This window comes from Bufo bufo, chromosome 3 (assembly GCF_905171765.1).
Source record: "Bufo bufo chromosome 3, aBufBuf1.1, whole genome shotgun sequence".
Classification (NCBI taxonomy): Eukaryota; Metazoa; Chordata; class Amphibia; order Anura; family Bufonidae; genus Bufo; species Bufo bufo.
The window spans coordinates 280,857,601-280,881,149 of NC_053391.1; the positions used below are offsets into that span (position 1 = coordinate 280,857,601).

The 23,549-nt window shown below is 44.6% G+C and overlaps 1 protein-coding gene across 1 annotated transcript; it reads left to right on the forward strand.

The window, feature by feature from the left end:
- The first annotated feature begins 400 nt into the window (after window positions 1-400).
- On the forward strand, window positions 401-23,076 carry RPL10A (ribosomal protein L10a). Its single transcript, XM_040424159.1, has 6 exons — window positions 401-490; window positions 17,499-17,573; window positions 18,603-18,683; window positions 19,232-19,380; window positions 19,595-19,767; window positions 22,871-23,076. Exons 1-6 carry the CDS (start codon window positions 486-488, stop codon window positions 23,039-23,041), a joined length of 654 nt encoding a protein of 217 aa, XP_040280093.1. The 5' UTR covers window positions 401-485; the 3' UTR covers window positions 23,042-23,076.
- Window positions 23,077-23,549: the final 473 nt, after the last annotated feature.

Here is a 23,549-nt window from a genome sequence, read left to right on the forward strand (position 1 = left end):
GATCATGTGATCACATGGATCACGTCATCCATGCGCATGGGGCGCTCTGACGTCATTCTGGAGCGCCCAGGGAGCCGCACGGACTGTAAGTATACCGCTCCTACTATGGCAACCAGGACTTTAATAGCGTCCTGGGTGCCATAGTAACACTGAACGCATTTGGAAGACGGTTCCGTCTTCAAATGCTTTCAGTACACTTGCGTTTTTCCGGATCCGGAGTGTAATTCCGGCAAGTGGAGTACACGCCGGATCCGGACAACGCAAGTGTGAAAGAGGCCTTAACTGTGGATCTGCGCTTGCGCAGCGCCGCACACCCCCGCCTTCCTCCAGCTGAATTTCGTCACTTCCGGTGAGGACGCATCACCGGAAGTGACACGGGTATAGCATTGCGGCACACAAACACCGCGAGATTACGTGCTTCTTAAGCGCACGCGCGGGTGTGTTCGGTCTTTTTTTTTTGTCCATGAGCCTTGGTTGAGTCCAAAATGAGGTAGGTGGGAAAGGTGGTTCAATCCTTTGCAATCCGTGGTCTAGCGTGATGGTTGTACTCTGCAAGTGGTGTATATTTAGTAAGGACGGGGCTACGTATCGGGGTAGCTTAGTGATGGGATGGGATCAGCGGTTTGTGTGTCTTTTGGAGGTGATGGTTGCTAGGCCTGTGATTGAAGCTCTGTAGGCACACGGTGTTCGTCGTGCGGGAATCTAATTGGGGTTTTAGCTTTAGTACATTATACTGAGAATTTCGTTAGTCTCCTTAAAGTGGCCGTCAGACCACCTGTAGGTGCCGGAACCCTTGATTATTTTCTTTCTAGGCGTACATGCGATATCCTCTGTACTTATTCTGTACAGTTGAGGGGATATTGCACTACCTTCAGTTATTGGTGAGCAGCCTGGTGGTAAAGGGAAAAATCCGGTAGCCCCCCTATTTAGAACAATTCACTTAATGCTCGTCTCAAAACGCCCACAAGATTAAGCAAATTGCAGAACTGATAATCCACAGTGCCTGTCCTCACTTTCACAAGTTGGCCAGTCTAATCGCAGATGAGCAGGAAAATGTAGACTGCTTCCAGCATAAGATGGTTTATTAGCCTCACATTCAAAGGGTTTCTACCACCAGAAATACTGTTACGTAGCTGACATTAGCGATGCGCTAATGTCAGCAGTGCACTACATAACAGTATGTTTTTTACATTTCTCCCTGCAGCTGTTATGATAAAATAAGCACTTTTATAATATGCTAATGAGCCTCTAGGTGCTATGTGGGTGTAAAATCAGCACCTAGAGGCTCCGTCTACTCGCCCTGTTCTGCCGGCCCCGCTCTTCTTAATTGATGTCACTGTTCGCAGCATCGCTGAAGAAATCCCACGTCCACTTCTGTGTTCGGCGCAGTGAATGATGCACTCCTGGTGCCGGATTCCTCCCTGCGCCGACTAAGTCAGTGAGGAAGCTGGCACCAGGAGAGCGGCCTTCGCCGAATACAGAAGTGAACGGCGCGGGATTTCGTCAGCTAAGCTGCGAACTGTGACATCAATCAAGAGGGGCGGGCAGAACGGAGGACCTGGACGGGATAAAGGGTGAGTAGACGGAGCCTCTAGGTGCTGAATCTACGCCCACATAGCACCTAGAGCAGTGGTTCTCAACCTTTCTAAAGCCGTGACCCCTTAATACAGTTCCTCATGGTGTGGTGACCCCCCCAACCATTACATTTTCCCATATGAGCCGCTGACGCGGCTGGGTATGACATAGTTATGGGGGATCTGTAAAGGGCGCTGTGTTGTGGGGGATCTGTGGAGGGCGCTGTGTTGTGGAGGGCGCTGTGTTGTGGAGGGCGCTGTGTTGTGGAGGGCGCTGTGTTGTGGAGGGCGCTGTGTTGTGGAGGGCGCTGTGTTGTGGAGGGCGCTGTGTTGTGGAGGGCGCTGTGTTGTGGAGGGCGCTGTGTTGTGGAGGGCGCTGTGTTGTGGAGGGCGCTGTGTTGTGGAGGGCGCTGTGTTCCGCTTGTCTAGACTGAATACATTGTAACGAGCTCCCAGCAGTGAGAAGTAGGAAAAGTTTACACGTGTAATGGGTCAATCCTAAAAGCCAAGCATTTCAACCAGCTGCCTCCTATTTAGCAGGACCCTTCCCCTCACCTTGTGCTGCAAGGCATGGACTCCGCAAAACCTGTGAGGAGTCCTGTGTTATCTGGTAGCGGATCCGGTAAGCTGCTCAGTGCGGCCTCCATGGATCGGACTTGTATTCCAGCACATAGTGATCTGGGAATCTGGAGAGGCCATCACTTGGGTCTGTCATGGAAAATCTCAGCGGAGTTCAGCTTCACATCGGGACACTGCGCATGCGCAGGAGAGCCTTAGTAGGGAAATATTACGGCCCAGTGCGCAAGCGCGGCTAACTCCGGCCGGCGCATGCGTAGTGTCCCGGTGTGAAGCTGAACTCCGCTGAGATTTTCCATAAACTGTCGGTTTGCGCATGCGCAGATCGTCAAAACTCAGGAACGCCTCCTCACGTCATTAGCAGTGCGACGGGAAGTCAGGAGGTAGGGAAATCTCACGAAGTAGGGTAATGTAACGCTACAATCGTGCAGCCCTAATAGGAAGCCTCGGGCGACCCCCCCCCCCCCCCCGGAAAGGGCCGATCGACCCCCCCCAAAAGGGTCGCGACCCCTAGGTTGAGAACCGTTGACCTAGAGGCTCATTTGCATATTATAATGGTGTGTATTTTATCAGAACGGCTGCAGGGAAAAATTTAAACTTATGTAGCGCTGACAGCACATCGCTAATGTCAGTCAGCTACATAACAGTAATTCTGATGGTAAAAACTCTTTAATCCATTCCTGACATGGTCTTTTTTTGCTTCCTGCAGTCTTAACTTTTTATTTTCGGTTCATAGTCAAATGAAGGCTTGTCTTTTGCGGGACAAGGGGTGTGTTCTAGTGGCGCAATTTAATATTGCATCTGATAGTGGTAAGCATGATAAAAGTTTGGGATATACTAAAGTATTAGCCCTTAGGATACCGGAGTTTTTTTCTGTTTTTTTATTTTTCATTTTTCTTCCCTATTTTCCGTGAGCCGTAACTTTTTTTTTACGGGCACATAGCTATATGAGGGCTTTTTTTTTTTTTTTTGTGGGAAAATTTGTACTTTCTAATGCTGTTAATTATGCCTTAAAATGTTGTGGAGTCGGTAAATAAAATTCCAAATGGGGTGGAATTGGAAAACAAAATGCGATCCCTACAGTTTTATGGGTTTTGTTCCCGCGGCGGTTTTTTTTACGGCAAAGCTGACCCATGCCCTTCATTCTGTGTCAGTACGATTACAACGATGCCCCATATGTATAGGTTCTTTATGTCTAAATAGTGTAAAATTTTATTTAAACATTTTAATTTTTTTAGATCACTATATTCTGACCCCCATAACTTTTTTTTTTTTTTATACTTGTGTCTACTGAGCTGTTTAGGGGCTCATTTTTGGCGGAACCAACTGTACTTTTAATTGATACCATTTTGGAGTATGCGTGACTTTTTGATATTTTTAAATTTTTGGGGTAAGAGAAGCAATGAAATTAGTTTTTTTTTTTTTTTTTTTTTTTCCCGGGAATTTATAAGCTTATTTTTGCTCATTTCTTATCCTGGCCTGCTATCTGGTGGCCAAAATAAGAATTGCAGTTTGGGTACTGTTTTTTTTAGCCTACTTGGTAAGGCTACCATTATTCAGCCAACTTGCCTATATTGGACACACAGGGCATAGGTAAGGAAGCCTCTAAGCGTGAGCTTCCGGGTTTTTGCGCATTTAGGTTCCGTGATCTCACTCGATCACGGCATCTAAAGCATTTAATTACCGCAATCTGCATTGCCGGTCACGGTAATTAGCCGCAGGTCTCTGCCAGACATGACAACCGCTGCACATGTGAGCAGGCGTCATGTACGGCGCTGGTGCGATGTGTAAACATCTATGGCGCTGGTAGCCTAAGGGTTAAGAAAAGGAATGAATTATTAAAGCTATAGAAAGAGGCATAATCAGTTCCCTGTATTAGACATTGAATGAACACATTCTACATGTACCGGTGTATACTGAATTCCTTGTGCTTTCTACAGGGGGAATGGACAGGATTTATGTATAGCTTATTTTGGAATGAATATAAACTGTATATTTTAGGTTTGTTTCGATGCCAAAATTTTGATTCGGTTTCAGTACCATAAAGTATTGCGATACTCGATACCACGCGGAAAAAAAATAAACACAAAAACCTTTTGATTATTTAAACATAAAACTTTGAATTAAACAGTAACTTTCAGGCTGATAATTGATACCGATATTCTGTGCATTTTCATTTTTGAAAAAATAATTAAACTCCTACACATCTGCTGACAATGAAAATGTTTCTTGTTAACGTGTACTTTTTTTGTGTAAATCTTTCATTTACAGTATTTTTTGCCCCATAAGACAACCTCCCCAAAGACACCCCCCCCCCCCCCCCCCCCCCCAAAAAAAAGTGGAGGGAAATGCCTTTTGGTTAAAAATATTTCTTATTTTCCTCCTCAAAAATCTATGTGCGTCTTGTAGGCCGGTGCGTCTTATAGAACGAAAAATACGGTATCTTTTTTTTTTTTTTTTTTACCAACTTTTCGTCTTCTTAGGGGCTAGAACCCTTGTCCTATTCACCCTGATAGATCTCTATTAGCAGGGAGCTGACTATGGCATCCGGGGCTTCAGTAGCATCCTCGCTGTCATGGTAACTGATCGGAGCCCCAGGCTTACACTGCTGGGGCTCCGATCAGAAGCTGCCACTGCACCACTAATTAATACTGGAGAGCTTGGGTGGGGGGATGCACTGCGTCACCAATGTTTTTAATACCGGGGTTGTGGGGAAGGCGCACTGCGCCACAAATAAAGATAACGCTCCCAGTAATTTATATACAGGAGGCAGGTGCTGGCTGCAGATTCGTATAGCCGCACCCAACCTCTGAGCGGTAGCTGCGATCCGAGGAAGTTAACCCCTTAGGTGTGGCAGGGGTTAACTGCCACGGATGGCAGCTACTTGTCATAGAGGTCGGCTGCGGCTATGTGTTTCTGCAGCCAGCTCCCACCTCCTGTTGAATTTGAGTGAGTTAATATCATTGGCGCAGTGGCCACAGCCCCTCTTCTCGCTTCGCTCATTGGCAGCAGTGACACAGCGGGAGGGAGACGCTGCTTCCTTCTCCCCTGTGCTGCTGAGGGAACACGGATCGCGCTGACAGCGCGATCCTTGTTCCTGATTCGTTATCGGCAAAATAGATTCAAATTCCGATAACTTTGAAAATCAGTTGATCCCTATCACATATATACACTAGACACACACTGTCACATACACGCTATGCAGTCACTGCCCCACTGTCACATAAACACACTTGTGACAAATACCACCCCTTGTGCCCGCTTGACGTAAACTACGTCGAGCTCACCAGACGCAGTATGGTCCCTGGTTAACAAATTTTGACGTTTACACACACCACCTGTCCACGCGGGCACAAAGAGGCAACAAGCTGAGAGCCTTTTCACTGCCGCAGTGAAAACAGCGCTGTCTTAGCCTGGGTAATCTGCTTCTCGTTTGATATAAGCCCGGTCCGCTAACTGGCTTATATAGGGTAAGAAACCAACCCGTGGTAGCTTATAACTAGGCTGAAACACGGGCGTGGGCATTCGTGATTGAGCTACAAGACAGCACAAGATTAAATTATATATTTAATCGCCTTAAGGGCACACTAGATAACACACTACACACAAAGAATATATACAGTGGTCTGAGGTTAGAAATAGAGGTAATATGGTGCAAACAGGATTACACAGAGCACAAATCAGTTACCGGGTAGATGAATGTTCCTTTTCTGTATTAACATGGATGGCAGTGATGTCAACTGGTCTCCGCTGCTCTCAAAACACATTTGCACGATGTGACCCCCCCTTTTAAGAAAGATGCGCCTGCTTGCTGGCACAAGCTTTTTCAACTGTAGCTGGCCCCTCTGGGAAGGGTCCACTCCCCCCTCTTCTGGGCTGGCATTAACTGACCTGCAAAACCCTTTAGGGTTCATAGCTCCAGACCAGAATTTCGTAGGGAGGTGGTTCCGTGCCCAATTGATCCGTCTGGGTTCCGGTTACAACTAGTCCAAACATGGTAATGCCATTGGGTTTCTGTGGGGAGATATGTATATCTCCCTTTCCTGGCATGCCACCATCAAACTAAGACCATGGGCATGTGCATCTTTGCTACCAGGACACGAATAGGTATCGGTTTGCGCCTGCGATGGCCGGGCTATTCATTATAAATTGCCGATTCCATGCTGTCTGCTATTTTTGATTGAACTGGGGAATGGCTTACAGGGCTCCAGATGGCGACCAAAATGGTCGCCAATGCGACTTAGAACTGCTAAATGGCGACAAGACTTTGTAGTCTTGTCGCCATTTGCGCCTAAACCCTCCGCTCGCTGCTCTGCCTCTTAAAAAAAAAAAAAAAAGGCTTTCATCCTGCAGACAGACACGCTGCAGCCGTCTGCTGGGTGAAGACCCGCCCCTCAGATTACCCGGCATAGAGGGTGGGCGTGGCTTGTGCTCCCGCTTCCAGCAGTCTGGCAAGTTTTGGAGTGGAGTCTGTGCTGTGGCGCTGAGCTGCTGGAGACACTTCAACTAGGGCCGCACAGTCCACGGCTGATAACACGAGGCGAGTCACCCGTAGGCAGATTTATTAGTGTGTTTTATAGGACTGGGTCCTTATGGGGTCACAAGGAGAAGGCAGAGATCCGTAAGAACAAGTATAAGCACCGGCTGTGCTGCTTTAACACTCGCTGTCCTGGTCTGCATAGCACTGCGGGGTCGCATGGCATTTTATTGATTTATGATGCTATGTAACCCTTAGAGGTCTGGAATGTACTGGATAACACTGACCTAATGCGGTCAGTGTTATCCAATACATTCCAGAACTGTAAGGGTTACATAGCATCATAAATCAATATAATGCTCTGCGACCCCGACAGTGCAGAGCTCCTGCAGACAGACTCCGGTGTGAAACCAATTGACAAGGAGAGATTGCCGCCTATACTGCGCACGTTCTAGAAAAGGAGGGCGATGTCCGTGCACAGCTCCTTACTGACACGGGGGTGATGGGCAGAGAGCCCTTAACTGCAAAGACATGTGGTAGAGTTAAAAAGAGGGAAAATGGCACTGAAGCAGCCTATAAGGGGTTAAGCACAGGCTAGTTCAGCTGCCAGAGGAGGTCCCCTAGCTTTCCTACATCTCTGCTTGCTGGCAGTGAATGGAAACCTTTAAGGTTGACATTGACAGACTGAATGTCCATGTCCAGCCACAGTTACACAGTGAGCAGCACTAGAATATGGGCGATCTTTCCTCAAGAAACAACAGCAAACAAGAGGTTTTCATTCACTGACAGGCAAGCAGAGGAGTTGAGAATAAAGCTCGTGTAGTATTATATTTTTAGCTGTTATATTTTTTCTTAATGTAAAAAAATAAAAAAAAGCTGCCCTCCCCCCACCCCCACTGTCATGCTGGTCCCGTCAACACGTGATGCCCAGTGGCGTCGCCAGGGGGGGGCCAGAGGGGGCCATGGCCCCCCCCTACATCATGCTGTGCCCCCCCAACTAAAATGCCCCCCTCCCCTAAGTGAAGTAAGTCGCCAGCGTCTTCACAACTGATGCCTGCTGATGTGGTCACTGGTTGCAGTGGCGACTCTCGTGATTGGCCTTTTAAGGAGTGCAGTGGGGATAGTTTTTTTTTTAACCCATTCTGTGTCACATATAGAATAATACTGGTTTGAAACCCCTTAACCCCTTAAGGACATAGGACGTACCGGTACGCCCTATTTCCCGAGTCCTTAAGGACCAAGGACGTACCGGTACGTCCTAACTTTTAAATCGGGATTCCGGCGCCCGAGGGGTTAAACGGAACGGGATTTCGGCTGAAATCCTTCAGCCGGCATCCTGTGACAACGCCAGGGGGGGTGATGTGACCCCCCCGTGTCGGCGATCGCAGCAAACCGCAGGTCAATTCAGACCTGCGGTTTGCTGCGCTTTTTGCAGTTTCTGATGCCCGCGGTCCCTGACCGCGGGGATCAGAAACTTTAGAGTGGCTAAAATCTATATTTTTTACCCCCCCCTGCACCCCTGCATGATTTGATGCCGGCGGGGGGGGTGTCGCATGCGGTGGGGGCGTTGCGGGAGGCGGGCGGTGCGGCAGGCGGGATCGCGATCCCCCGCCCGCCTCCCATGAATGATCGTTGGCTTCTAGTGGTTATACCAGGGTGCCAGCACATTGCTGGCACCCTGGTATAAACGGCTGACATCTGTGCAGATGTCAGCCGTTTAACCCTTTCCATACAGCGGTCCGTACGGACCGCGGTATGGAAAGGGTTAAACTGTCATCGGTAAGGGAGCTCACTCCCTCTCCATCGGGGGGCTGCTGTGCCTTTGCAGCCCCCCGATGGAGAGGGAGAGAGCCCCCCTCAGCCCCGTGCTTACCCTTCCCCGTCTGCGAAGTTCTGAGCAGACGGGGAGGGTTCCCATGGCAACAGGACGCCTGCTCAGGCGTCCTGCTGTCCATGGTGCTGAACAGATCTGTGCTGAAAGCATAGATCTGTTCAGTGTAAGTAAAATACAGTACAGAACAATATATATTGTACTGTACTGTATTATACAGACATCAGACCCACTGGATCTTCAAGAACCAAGTGGGTCTGGGTCAAAAAAATGTAAAAAAAAAGTGAAAAAAGTTAAGATAAAAAAAAACACTTATCACTGAATAAAAATTAAAAAAAATAAAATAAACTACACATATTAGGTATCGCCGCGTCCGTAACGACCTGATCTATAAAATGGTCATGTTACTTTCCCCGCACGGTGAACGCCATAAAAATAAAAAAATAAAAACTATGAGAAAATTGAAATTTTGCCCACCTTACTTCCCAAAAAAGGTAATAAAAGTGATCAAAAAAGTCGCATGTACACCAAAATAGTACCAATCAAACCGTCATCTCATCCCGCAAAAAATGAGACCCTACTCAAGATAATCGCCCAAAAGCTGAAAAAACTATGGCTCTTAGACTATGGAAACACTAAAACATGATTTTTTTTTTTGTTTCAAAAATGAAATCATTGTGTAAAACTTACATAAATAAAAAAAAAGTATACATATTAGGTATCGCCGCGTCCGTATCGACCGGCTCTATAAAAATATCACATGACCTAACCCCTCAGATGACCACCATAAAAAAAATAAAAACAGTGTAAAAAAAGCCATTTTTTGCCATTTTACGTCACAAAAAGTGTAATAGCAAGCGATCAAAAAGTCATATGCACCCCAAAATAGTGCCAATCAAACCGTCATCTCATCCCGCAAAAATGAGACCCTACTCAAGATAATCGCCCAAAAACTGAAAAAACTATGGCTCTTAGACTATGGAGACACTAAAACATTTTTTTGGTTTTAAAAATGAAGTTATTGTATAAAACTTACATAAATTAAAAAAAATGTATACATATTAGGTATCGCCGCGTCCGTGACAACCTGCTCTATAAAATTACCCCATGATCTAACCTGTCAGATGAATGTTGTAAATAACAAAAAAAAAAACGTGCCAAAAAAGCTATTTCTTGTTACCTTGCTGCACAAAAAGTGTAATATAGAGCAACCAAAAATCATATGTACCCTAAACTAGTACCAACAAAACTTCCACCCTATCCCGTAGTTTCTAAAATGGAGTCACTTTTTTGGAGTTTCCACTCTAGGGGTGCATCAGGGGGGCTTCAAATGGGACATGGTGTCAAAAAAAACAGTCCAGCAAAATCTGCCTTCCAAAAACCGTATGGCATTCCTTTCCTTCTGCACCCTGCCGTGTGCCTGTACAGCTGTTTACGACCACATATGGGGTGTTTCTGTAAACTACAGAATCAGGGCCATAAATAATGAGTTTTGTTTGGCTGTTAACCCTTGCTTTGTAACTGGAAAAAAAATATTAAAATGGAAAATCTGCCAAAAATTAGAAATTTTGAAATTGTGTCTCTATTTTCCATTAAATCTTGTGCAACACCTAAAGGGTTAACAACGTTTGTAAAATCAGTTTTGAATACCTTGAAGGGTGTAGTTTCTTAGATTGGGTCACTTTTATGGAGTTTCTACTCTAGGGGTGCATCAGGGGGGCTTCAAATGGGACATGGTGTCAAAAAAACAGTCCAGCAAAATCAGCCTTCCAAAAACCAAACGGCGCACCTTTCACTCTACGCCCTACTGTGTGCCCGTACAGTAGTTTACGGCCACATATGGGGTGTTTCTGTAAACAGCAGAGTCAGGGCAATAAAGATACAGTCTTGTTTGGCTGTTAACCCTTGCTTTGTTAGTGGAAAAAATGGGTTAAAATTGAAAATTAGGGGGGCGGAGCCTGGCCGTTGGTGTGGATGGCTGTGTGAGAGACCAGCTCCTCCACGTCCCAGCATCTTTAACCTTTTAAAAAGCGGTGACCTGTGAAATAATGGTCAAATACGGGCGAGACAGAGGGCTAGAACCCCCAGACACACCAAAATCGCATAAAGGGCAGCAAGATATGCAGAAATTTCTCAAAAAGAGAAGCTCACACTCACCGGGAGCAAATGCTAAGATGGCCGCGGCGCGCGAAGCTGAAGTAGAAGCCGACGACTCAGAGGCAGATAGTGACAGATGCGGTGCGACTGCTGAGCGGGATCCGGCGCCTGTGTCTAAATCATTCCTTACCAAGGTACTCGGCCAAGCATTGGACAAGGCGCTGAGACCGGTGCTCACGGAGCTAGCAGACATAAAAGCGGAGATCTCCCAGATTGGTTATAAGGTCGAAGCCCTAGAACACACGGCCCAAGACCTGAAATCGCACGCCGCAGGAGTGGCAGACTGCTTGAACGGTCACACAGCTGAGCTCAACAGAGCATTTTCATTACTGGAGGATCAGGAGAACCGCAGCAGAAGGCGCAATGTTAGAATAAAAGGCCTACCTGAATCCTGGGCTGCGGAATCACTCCGCAAAGTTGCAATGGAGATCTTTGAAGATTTATTAGTCCCGGACTCTGCTGACTCTATCATTATTGAGCGGATACACAGGGCTCTAAGACCCCAACCGAAGCCGAATGAAAGTCCAAGAGACGTAGTTTGCGGCCTATTGTCGTTTGTAGACACAGCGCGTGTTATGGAGGCGGCGCGCGCGAGAAGCCGTATTGTTTATGATGGCGCAGATATTGCGCTCTATCAAGATATCGCTCCATCAACGCTCGCGAAGAGGCGAATATTAAAGCCCCTACTAGATGCGTTGAGGGCGCAGAAGATACCGTATACATGGATGTACCCCTTTGGACTATCAGTGCTCAAAAACGGGAAACGCATCGCTATACATGTACCAGAGGATCTAGAAAGTGCGTGGGAACGTATCGGTATTCAACCCATGGATATCCCCTCATGGCTGCCTGTGTCCTGTCCAGCAGCACTCCCGACCTTGCTACATACGGAATCCTGGAAGAAAATCCAGAGGCACAAGACCCCCAAGGCACCCAAAATTGAAAATTAGGCAAAAAAATGAAATTCTCAAATTTCATCCCCATTTGCCAATAACTCTTGTGCAACACCTAAAGGGTTAACGACGTATGTAAAATCAGTTTTGAATACCTTGAGGGGTGTAGTTTCTTAGATGGGGTCACTTTTAGGGAGTTTCTCCTCTAGGGGTGCATCAGGGGGCTTCAAATGGGACATGGTGTCAAAAAACCAGTCCATAAAAATCAGCCTTCCAAAAACCAAACGGCGCACCTTTCACTCTACGCCCTACTGTGTGCCCGTACAGTAGTTTACGGCCACATATTGGGTGTTTCTGTAAACGGCAGAGTCAGGGCAATAAAGATACAATCTTGTTTGGCTGTTAACCCTTGCTTTGTTAGTGGAAAAAATAGGTTAAAATGAAAAATTAGACAAAAAAATTAAATTCTCAAATTTCCTCCCCATTTGCCAATAACTCTTGTGCAACACCTAAAGGGTTAATAATGTATGCAAAATCAGTTTTGAATACCTTGAGGGGTGTAGTTTCTTAGATGGGGTCATTTTTGGGTGGTTTCTATTATGTAAGCCTCGCAAATCGACTTCAGACCTGAACTGGTCCCTAAAAATTTAGTTTTTGTAAATTTCTGAAAAATTTCAAGATTTGCTTCTAAACTTCTAAGCCTTATAACATCCCCAAAAAATAAAATATCATTCCCAAAACAATTCACACATGAAGTAGACATATGGGGAATGTAAAGTCATCACAATTTTTTGGGGTATTACTATGTATTACAGAAGTAGAGAAACTGAAACTTTGAAATTTGCAAATTTTTCAAAATTTTTGGTAAATTAAGTTTTTTTTGTGCAAAAAAAATAATTTTTATGACTTCATTTTACCAGTGTCATGAAGTACAATATGTGACGAAAAAACAATCTCGGAATGGCCTGGATAAGTCAAAGCGTTTTAAAGTTATTAGCACTTAAAGTGACACTGGTCAGATTTCCAAAAAATGGCCTGGTCCTTAAGGTGAAAATGAGCCCGGTCCTTAAGGGGTTAAAGGGAACCTGTCACCGGGATTTTGGGTATAGAGCTGAGGACATGGGTTGCTAGATGGCCACTAGCACATCCGCAATATCCAGTCCCCATAGCTCTGTGTGCTTTTATTGTGTAAAAAAATCGATTTGATACATATGCAAATTCCCCTGAGATGAGTCCTGTCTCTGACTCATCTCACATACAGGACTCATCTCAGGTAATTTGCATATGTATCAAATCGTTTTTTTTCACACAATAAAAGCACAGAGAACTATAGGGACTGGGTATTACGGATGTGCCAGCGGCCATCTAGCAACCCATGTCCTCAGCTCTAGACACAAAATCCCGGTGACAGGTTCCCTTTAAAGAAAAATATAAAAATTACTCAAAGGGTTTGGATACACTAATTTCTGGACCTCAGACTGGCAGGACCTTTGTTGGTGATCATACTTGCCTGATGCCCAGTGCTGGATCCTGGCTCATTTGCTCCCCAGCCTTTGTTGCTTGTCTTGAGTCCCTTCATGAAAACCTCCTATTTGACGATGTTACAGCCAATGATTGACCACTGCTTCCCATGCATTATGTTAAATGGTCATGTGATGCCAGGGGAGCAGATCTCCACCGTGGCCAGAGATTGTCTTGATGCCACTGCAGCCAAACGTTTTCATGGAGAAAGCCAAGACAAGCAGCGGAGGCCGGGAAGCGAATGAGCCGGGACCCAGCACCTAGGGATTATCAACGTGAATCTGGCTAGTCTGACAGGTCATGGAAATGAGTGTACAACTCCTTTAACTGCGTGGGCTGCAGCTTAGAAAACCCCATGCTCCTAAGCATTCCAGTTATATTATGTATTTTAAATTTGGCGACTAAAAATTTCATTTGGCTCCTAAATTTTTCAGGTTAGGAGCCAATGGCTCCTTGATATTTTTTTTAGTCTGGAGCCCTGGCTTAGACCCCCTGCAGGGAGGTTTTCCTGCAGGATCTGTGCTGTCTGAATGGAGGTATGAAATGTAACCAAATGTGGCCTGCTAAGAGTTTTCTGCTATCTGGCTGCAGCTTTGAAGCAGGGCCCTCTTGTGGAGTTCACTACCTCCTGCTATCTTTCAGCAAATGGCTGACGGTAAATATTAATCCATATTCCTGACACCTCCCCCCTTTTAGAGGGTGCTAGGGGATGCACATCCCATAAAACTGATCAGGACGGAACTCAATGCTGGAAAAGAATAATGCTAGTGTGAATGTACCCTAAGCATTCTAACCAGGGCTGTGGAGTCGGGGGAAATTTTGGGTACCTGGAGTCGGCAAACAATGCACCGACTCCTACAAAATTTTGATTGGAATAAAAAAAAAAAGCAAGTTTAAATGTCCCAATTCACAAAAAGTTATAATTAATGACTTCTCTACTGTAAGAATAAAGACCAATGCATGCAGTGCCTCACGTAACCGCAAAACAAACACGTTAAGTGACCGTGAAGAAGCATGCTTTTCATGTGCTTCACTATATGGCACGCAACGCACAATTAGGAGCTGCAATACTTCTACTTTCCATAGTGTTGTGTTCTGCTTTTACAGGGAACGCAGCGTCCATGTGTAACCTAGCCTCTCACTGATAAGGGATTAAATAAATATGTTTTTTGCAGGACTAGAGAGTGAGACACTTGTATAAGTGAAGGGAATGGAGGGCCAATATTTCAAGACTGAAGCTGTAAACCATTGGAAAAACTGCTGTCATTTAGCTAAGGCTATAAAAACTAGCTAAGGCTATAAAAACTTGTTGGCTTCCCAGCCAGTAGTCCTGTGGTAGGTTGCGTTTCTTTCCCTCAAGGAATGTATAAAATACATTCGCATATTAATAGAGGAGTCGGAAGTACATAAAACTGAGGAGTCTGAGTCTGAACATTATCTACCGACTCCACAGCCCTGATTCTAACATCCCCAAAAAAGAATGTAATTTACAAAATGATCAAACATGAAGTAGACATATGGCAAATGTAAAGTAATAACTATTTAAGGAGGTATCACTATCTGTTTTGGGCCTCATGCACACAAACTTATTTTGTTCATGTGTTTTTTAATTTCATTATTTTTCGGTTAGGATGCGGACCCATTCATTTCAATGGGTCCGCAAAAAAAGCGGACAGCACACTGCGTGCTATCCGTATGTCCAAACCGTAGCCCCGCAAAAAAAGGAACATGTCCTATTGTCCGTTTTAGGCATTGTTACAATGGATCCACAAAAATTTATACACCCAAAAAAACTCACAGCAGAGATATAATACAAAGATAACAAATTTTATTCAATAAATAATGGAATAAAAATCACATATTAGCAGCATTACCTTCACAGGAAAAATGCCCACAGGACTACTAATCATGATGCATACACATAACAATTTCTCCTATAGGCCAGGGGTATCAGTATAAACCCCTGCCAAAAATAAAGTGCACTGTGCCAGAGAATAGATTAATACATGTAGGAGACAATTTCAATAAACAAAAAATACAGACCAAAGTAGTCCTGGATCCCGACACGTGTTTCGCGGTCGCTTTCTCAAGGAAATTGCAGTTTTCCAAACTTTTGGTAAATTTGGTATTTTTATAAATAAAAATTAAATTATTTTACTCACGTTCATGAAGTACAATATGCGATGGGAAAACTCGAAGTCTCGGAATTGCTTGGATAAGTAAAAACGTTTTTAAGTTATCACATAGTGACACATGTCAGATTTCCAAAAATCTGTGAAAATGGCAGGGTCCTGAAGGGGTTTAACCCAATATAAGGCCTCTTGTACACAAATGTTAAATTTTTTTTGCATTCCGTACACGGAACCATTCATTTCAATGGATCCGCAAAAAAACGGAAGGTACTTCGTATGCATTCCTTTTTTCTGTTCCATTTAAAGAAAGAACATGTCCTATTATTGTCTGCATAACGGACAAGGATAGTACTGTTCTATCAGGGGCCAGCTGTTCCGTGTGAATTCAGTTTTTTGCGGAACGGAAGTCAACCGTGTTTTCTGCGGAACGACATATACAGAAAAAGCCATACGGTCGTGTGCAAGAGGCCTAAGTCCAAGACAATAACACTTCTGTGAAATCAACTCCAGTTATGAAGCAACACTTCAAATCAATTTCTCCTGTTTGAACAGGGGTAGAAATGATAGACAACCCCTATAAGGTCTCTTGCACACGATCAAATGTATTTTTCTGTATTTTGCGGTCTGCAAATAAAACGGATCTGCAAAAAATACTGACATCTGTGTGCATTCCGTTTTTTGTGGAACGGAACATCTGGCCCCTAATAGAACAGTACTATCCTTGTCTGTTATGCAGACAATAGGGCATGTTCTATCTTTGAACTTAAATATGGAAACGGAAGGCATACGGAGTACCTTTATTTTTCCTTTTTTTTGCGAATCCATTGAAATGAGGCCTAAAGGAGTGGAAACAAGTGTAGAAACAAGTGGTGACCACAGACCAGTTCTCCGTTCTCATCCTTTTTGGCTGTTTTGGTCACTTTTGCATGGTCATTGCTCTCACCCATAGAAGTAGATTGAGGCAGTGTCTACAACCCACAGCAGTTGCTCAGGTAGTGCAGCTCTTTCAGTATGGCACATCAATGCGAGCTTTGGCAAGAAGGTTAGCTGTGTCTGAGTGTCCAGAGCATGGTGGAGGAGGCTTTAGGAGGGCAACAACCCAGCAGCAGGACTGCTACCTCCTCCTTTGTGCAATGAGAAGCAGTGTCAGAGTCCTGCAAAATGTCTGAAACTGTCAAAAACAGACTCCATGAGGGTGGTTTGAGGGCCCGACATCTAAGTCGGTGTTGTGCTTGCAGCCTAATTGTGCAGGGCGATTGGCAGTTTTGACATTGGCACCCTGTGCTCTTCACGGATGAGAACAGGTTTGCATTGAGGACATGTGACAGTGTCTGGAGACGCCATGGAGAACTTTCTGCTACCTGCAACATCCTCCAGCATGACCGGTTTGACAGTGGGTAACTCTGTGGGTAAGCATTTCTCTGAAGGCCTGCAGAGCCCTCTATGTGCTAGCCAGAGCTACCCTGACTGCCATTATGTACCAGGATGATTTCCTCAGACCCATTGTGAGACCATATGCAGGTGCAGTGGGCCCTGGGTTCCTTCAAATGCATGGTAATGCTAGGCCTCGTGTGGCTGAAGACATTGATGCTATGGCCTGGCCTGCCCAGTCCCCTGACCTGAATCCAAATAAGCATATCTGGGACATGTCTCGTTCCATCCACCAACGCTACGTTGCACCACAGACTGTCCAAGAGTTTATGGATGCTTTAGTCCAGGTCTCGCAGGAGATCCCTCGGAAGAACATCCACCGCCTCATCAGGAGCATGATACAGGCACGTGGAGGCCACATACTTCTGAGCCTTATGTCCTTGTCTTGAGGTAATTTCCACTGAAGTTGGATCAGCCTGAAATTTGATTTTCCACTTTGATTTTGAGTATCATTCCAAATCCAGACCTCCATGGGATATTCATTCTGACTTGCATTGATCATTTTTATGTTTTTATTCTAAATGCATTCCACTATGTAATGAATAAAGATTTCAACTGGAGTACTTCATTCATTGGGATCTAGGATGTGGTAATTTTAGTGTTCCCTTTTATATATTTTTTTGTGTATATAATATACACCCACATACTGCTCAACAAATAGTGTCTGTGTGGGTTTCAGAGCTGCTGGGATGAGTTTGATGTCCTCCTACAGGTCACACAGACTCCTGGGATGCTGACATTGCGGTTTACCCAGGAGAGTAAGCTCTGAATTGGTAGTCAGACATGAGGTCACATGACCAGATTCCCATAATGAAAAGGTTCAGAACTTATGAATGGAATATTGGTGCATTCTAACCATAGGAAATTTTGACCTTTTTTCCTTTTTTTTTTTTTTTTTTTTTTTAGTAGTAAAGTTTCTCGCGATACCCTGTATGAGGGAGTGAGGGAAGTACTAGTTGGAGCAAAACGGAAGAAGAGAAAGTAAGTTGTCATGTGGTTTTCTGCATAGCTGACACTGGTGAGGACCAGTGGATCCAATTTACTATAATCAGGTTCTGGGCATAAATGCTGGAATTCATTCTGGAAACCTCATGAATCTTGTTATAGTGAATAGGATCTGGTGGTGTCCTGCCAGAAATGGAAATTCCTTTATTTAATGCACTTGTATAGCGCTACTATATTCTGTGCTGCTTTAGACATTGGCATCACACTATCTTCAATGGGGCTCACAAACTAACTTCCCTATTTGTATGTTTTTGGAGTGTGGGAGCAAACAGGAGTACCTGGAAGAAACCCACGCAACTACATGCAGATGTTGTCCTTGGTCGGACCAGCCACTAACCAGGGCAGACCACCATTCCCAGCATGTTTAAAAGTAGCTCCCAGGCCGCTTCTGACGTTGGCTCATTGATTAGAAGCACATTTAGAAAGGGCAGTAGTTGGGAAGGAATTCTCATCCCAGATAACCGACCCTTGCGTTCATGCTGTCTTGTGTTTTGAACAGGAATGGTAAATCTAACCCATTGTGCAGAGTCTTTTTTTTTAGGCTACTTTCACACTGGCGGTAGCCTTCTGACAGTCTGTTCCGGCGGGAGAACAGCCTGGTGAATCCGTGCTAGTGCACTGTGCTGCCGGAATTCCACTCCGGCTGCAGCGCAGCAAATATGCCGGGAGGAGGCCGGAATAAAACTACAACGTGATGTGGTTTTTCTTCCGACCGCCTCTCGGCATGTTTGCCGTGCTGCAGTCGGACCTCCAGCCTGCCACCATTATAGTGAATGGGGCTGGAGCGGACTTCCGGCAGCGCGGTGCAATAGCGGTAGCACAGATCCGGCAGACTGTTCTCCGACCAGAGAAGGCTACCACTAGTGTGTAAGTAGTCTTACACTTGCAACAGCTGAAGTACTACATACATCAAAGAATTCATATGCTCTGACCGTTACACTGCAAGTCTACACTGACAATTTTAATTGATCACTGCATTGATTATGGTTTTTACTTTCTATTTAGGTTTCTGCAAACTGTGGAGCTCCAGATCAGCCTAAAAAACTATGACCCTCAAAAGGACAAACGTTTCTCTGGAACAGTCAGGTTTGGACACTCCTTCTTTCACCCAGCATTTGCCTCACTTTCCCTCGTACTTATTCCTTGGGAGGGGAATCACTCTGGCAAATGATATGGGTAGTTCAGTTACCTTTTAACTGTAAGGCTAGCTGGACGGACCCCCACCCTGGGTCTTAAAATATGAGGGGAGGTGTGGTTTGGTCTTCAGTCCAACACCTGCCGAATAATACGAAGGTATTATGCAAGGTTTGTTCCTTGATGCCATGTCTTGCATCACAGTTGCCGCTATTACCACCACTTTTTAAAACTTTTGATGTGCTAAAGTAAAGGTCTTGACATTAATTGTTACAGCAGACTTTAATGGTACTGTTACAGTACCACTGTAGATAGAACTCTGCATTTCTGAAACAAAAGACACTGTCCTATTCAGACAATGCACGATTACAGGGGCCTGAAAAATGGCCACTTCTGTATTTTTCTGATGCATCAAAAGTTTTAAAAAAGTGAAGGTACACTTCAAACCCATGACTTTTCTTTTCTTTTTTTCCCCCTAACCGTTCACTTTGTACCTTCAGACTAAAGTCTACACCAAGACCCAAATTTTCAGTTTGTGTCTTGGGAGATCAGCAACATTGTGATGAGGCAAAAGCGGTGGACTTGCCTCACATGGACATAGAAGCCCTTAAGAAGTTAAACAAAAACAAGAAGCTAGTGAAAAAGCTGGGTATGTACAGCTAGTTTTATATTTTTTATGCTCTGTTTTTGAAAAATATCTACTCTTAAATGAGGAAGCTTATGAAGCAAGGAATCCTTCAGTTCTGTTGTCAGAAATGTATTCTCTTACGTTTAAAGTATTAGCAGTACTAAACCTGTAGATCCCCCTAATTGCTTCTATCACTAGACCGTTCTAGATTTGACTAACATTTATTTTTCCACAGCTAAGAAATATGATGCGTTTTTGGCCTCTGAATCACTGATCAAGCAAATTCCTCGTATTTTGGGACCTGGTTTGAACAAGGCTGGCAAATTTCCTTCCTTGCTAACACATAATGAAAACATGGTTGCTAAAGTTGATGAAGTGAAGTCCACCATTAAGTTCCAGATGAAAAAGGTGAATTTGTTTCGCTTGTAGGCCATGTAATGGTTATTAAAGGGGTTGTCCAGTTTTCAGAGACCCTCCCCACTGTGGTGCCACTGCCACCAATGAAGAGATAGAAGTCAGGAGGGGAGGAACTGTGGCCACTGCGCCACCAATGAAAGTAATAAAACCTCTAATACAAATGTAAGCAGCGGGTGCCTGCCGTATCGCTGTTTGGTTTCTTTTTTCCTTACTTACATATACCCTCTCATAGAGGCCAGGTATGTGATATAGCTGGCACCCCGCAAAATACATACGGTCGTGTGCATGAGCCCTTAAAGGGATTCTGTCATCAGAAATGAGCCCCATAAGCTAAACATATGGCTATGTCCCTTGTAAAACACTGAATCCTAAAGTGAGTTTATCAAATGCCCCTGTGCCTCTATATTCATAAAAAAGTGGTTTATATCACCTGTCAATCACTTAAAAATGTGTCCAAGGGGACGTCTCATGGTGAAAGGTGCCCGGCCGTTTAGGTGCCCAGCGCCGCCTTCTGAGCTGAAATCGCCGCCCTCCCTTTCATTCGATCCACCTATTTCAGGTGACTAACCTTCCTTGTGCCCAGCCACGCCCGCCTTTGAAGGAGCCCAGCACCGCCTATGTCTCCTCCTTTCATCAACGATGGCTGTAATCTTGCGATGCGTGAGCTCGTGCATGCACAGTTCCTTCCCTGAGGCTGATGCCAGCACAGGGAAGGAACACTATACCGGCACTGCGCATGCGCGAGCTCGCGCATCGCGAGATTACGGCTATCGTTGATGAAAGGAGGAGACATAGGCGGTGCTGGGCTCCTTCACAGGCGGGCACGGCTTGGCACAAGTAAGGTTAGTCACCTGAGGTAGGCGCATCGAATGAAAGGGAGGGCAGCGATTTCAGCTCAGAAGGCGGCGCTGGGCACCTAAACGGCCGGGCACCTTTCACCATGAGACGTCCCCTTGGACACATTTTTAAGTGATTGACAGGTGATATAAACCACTTCATTACGTTGTATGCCATAATTTATTGTGGCATTAGAAAGTACAACGTTACCTTTAACAAAGTTATGGCTCAAGGAAGATGGGCAAGTAAAATGAAAACGCAAAAATGAGAACCTCTGGTGAAAAGGTTAAACAGGCCATTTTCTGACACATTCCCTTTAAAGGTGTTATAATGCAAAGACAATAATGCAGTTTTAAAATGAAACAATGGGTTGGAGAAGAGCATTTATTGCCAGGGGAAGTTTGACTACACACTTTCAGCTACAGTTTCCTGCTTCAGGTAATGTCCAAGTGATGCAGGCTACCTGAGTGGATGTTGGCTCACTGGACCCCTCCTCTGTGCTGTTAATATGCTATAATTAGGAATTTGGACAGGTGGTGTTTGAGACAGCTGCTTTAATGGATCGGAACAAATGGGCAGCCACAAAAGTAAGGCCTCTTTCACATGAGAGTGTCCGGATGCGTCCCGGTGCATTGCGGCAAACCCGCGTGAATAGGAACGCAATTGCAGTCAGTTTTGACTGCAATTGCGTTCCGATGTTCAGGTTTTTATCGCGCGGGTGCAATGTGTTTTGCACGCGTGATAAAAAACAGACTGTAGTACCCAGACCCGAACTTCTTCACAGAAGTTCAGGTTTGGGTTAGTTGTAGTGTAGATTGTATTTCCCCTTATAACATGGTTATAAGGGAAAATAATAGCATTCTGAATACAGAATGCATAGAAGAATAGGGCTGGAGGGGTTAAAAAATAATTTAACTCTCCTTAATCCACTTGTTCGCGCAGGCCGCATCTCTTCTGTCTTCATCTGCGAGCAATAGGACCTTTGACGTCACTGCGCCCATCATATGGTCCATCACCATGGTGATGGATCATGTGATGAACGTAATGAAGTCGTCAAAGGTCCTATTGCTCACAGATTAAGGCAGAAGAGATGCCAGCTGCGCGAACAAGTGGATTAAGGAGAGTTAAATTATAATTTTTTTTAACCCCTCCAGCCCTATTGTACTATGCATTCTGTATTCAGAATGCTATTTTCCCTTAACCATGTTATAAGAAAAAATAATAATAATAATCGGATCCCGATCGTCACCTAGCAACCATGCGTAAAAATCGCACCACATCCGCACTTGCTTGCGATTTTCACGCAACCCCATTCATTTCTATGGGGGCCTGCGTTACATGAAAAACGCACAGAGGAGCATGCTGCGATTTTCAGGCAACGCACAAGTGATGCGTGAAAATCGCCGCTTGTGTGCACAGCCCCATAGAAATGAATGGGTCAGGATTCAGTGCGGGTGCAATGCGTTCAACTCACGCCTTGCACCTGCGCAAAATACTCGCCCGTGTGAAAGGGGCCTAATACTCATAAAGAAATGCTAGGGACTTGGAAATGCAATCTGAAAGCACAATTTTATAGAGCAGAAGTTGAGCAGAATTTTTTTTTTTTTATTGGAAAAGATTATATATATATATATTTATATATATATATATATATATATATATATATATATATATATATATATATATATTTATTTATTTTGAGGCAGATAAGGTACCCAAGGGGTTGTTACTAATGTTTCTTGTGCCCAGCCACACCCAGTGTGAAGGAGCCCAGCACTGCCCGCATCCTTCGAATCTCCTCGTTGCTCTGAGACGTCACAAAGTTAGAGCGCCGTAATCTCGCACCTTACTTGCTTTTGCCTCACATATCTTTTTTTGACGCAATAAAAGCACAGAGCTATGGGGAATGTATATTGCACACGTGCTAGTGGCGATCTAGCAGCGCATGTCTGCAGCTCTAGGCAGAATCCCTTTTAAATGTATCTTTGCTTTTTCTGATACCCATCAGTACAGGGAGGAGGTGTTATCAGTGACAGCTATCTTTGTATACACAAATAACCCCCTCCCTGTACCAATGCTGTTCACAGTAGTTAGAAACAGCAGATATAAGTGTATAAATTACTATTTTAGCTAGTACCTGGCCAGTTAGATATTGAGTTAAACTAGCAGCCTATTGATTACCCTTTACCCTATCCCTTTATTGACTATCATGATACCACTCAAACACTAAGGGAGTCTCTAACTCTGTTCTCTTCAGGTCCTATGTCTGGCTGTTGCTGTTGGTCATGTGAAAATGACAGAGGAAGAGCTTGTCTACAACATCCATCTGGCAATTAACTTCTTGGTATCTCTATTGAAAAAGAATTGGCAGAACGTGAGAGCTCTTTATATCAAGAGCACCATGGGCAAGCCACAGCGCCTGTACTAATTTGTGATGACAATAAAGTTTTTCATTGCAATGCCTTTTGTGTACAGTATTTATGAATGAAATGTTTCAGGCTGTGGGAACTTTCTGCTTTCTGTGAGGGGAGGGGGGAGAAAGTGTGAATACAGCCTGACTATGTATGACTTGTAGAGGAGTTGTCATTTTGTAGCCCGAATATTTTTGAGATTTCGTACCTGTTCAGTGTAGCTGCAGTACAGTTTTTTAGCACTTAAGCTCCACGCCCCCTTGTGGATGAATGTTTGTGAAATTCATAACGAAACCTGTTTATTACAAACTGGTTCCCTCTTTTAGTTCTCAGCATAAATTTGTTAAGGAAAAAATTATCTAGTGTATAGGTTTTTCTCCATAGGAGTTTACCAGTCCTGGAGCATCGCTGAAGAAAGCAAGTTTACCTTGTGGGTCCAGGTTGTTTACTTTTCAGTTCTCAATGTATGGGGGTGCTACATCCAAGTTTATTATTATGTTTTGCAGCCATATCTGTATAGGAGAG

Excerpts from the sequence above, each read along its gene's own strand:
- RPL10A (XM_040424159.1), top strand. Across the intron at positions 17,574-18,602 it reads GCAAAACGGAAGAAGAGAAA|GTTTCTGCAAACTGTGGAGC; the intron begins GTAAGTTGTCAT and ends CTTTCTATTTAG. Across the intron at positions 19,768-22,870 it reads TTAAGTTCCAGATGAAAAAG|GTCCTATGTCTGGCTGTTGC; the intron begins GTGAATTTGTTT and ends TGTTCTCTTCAG.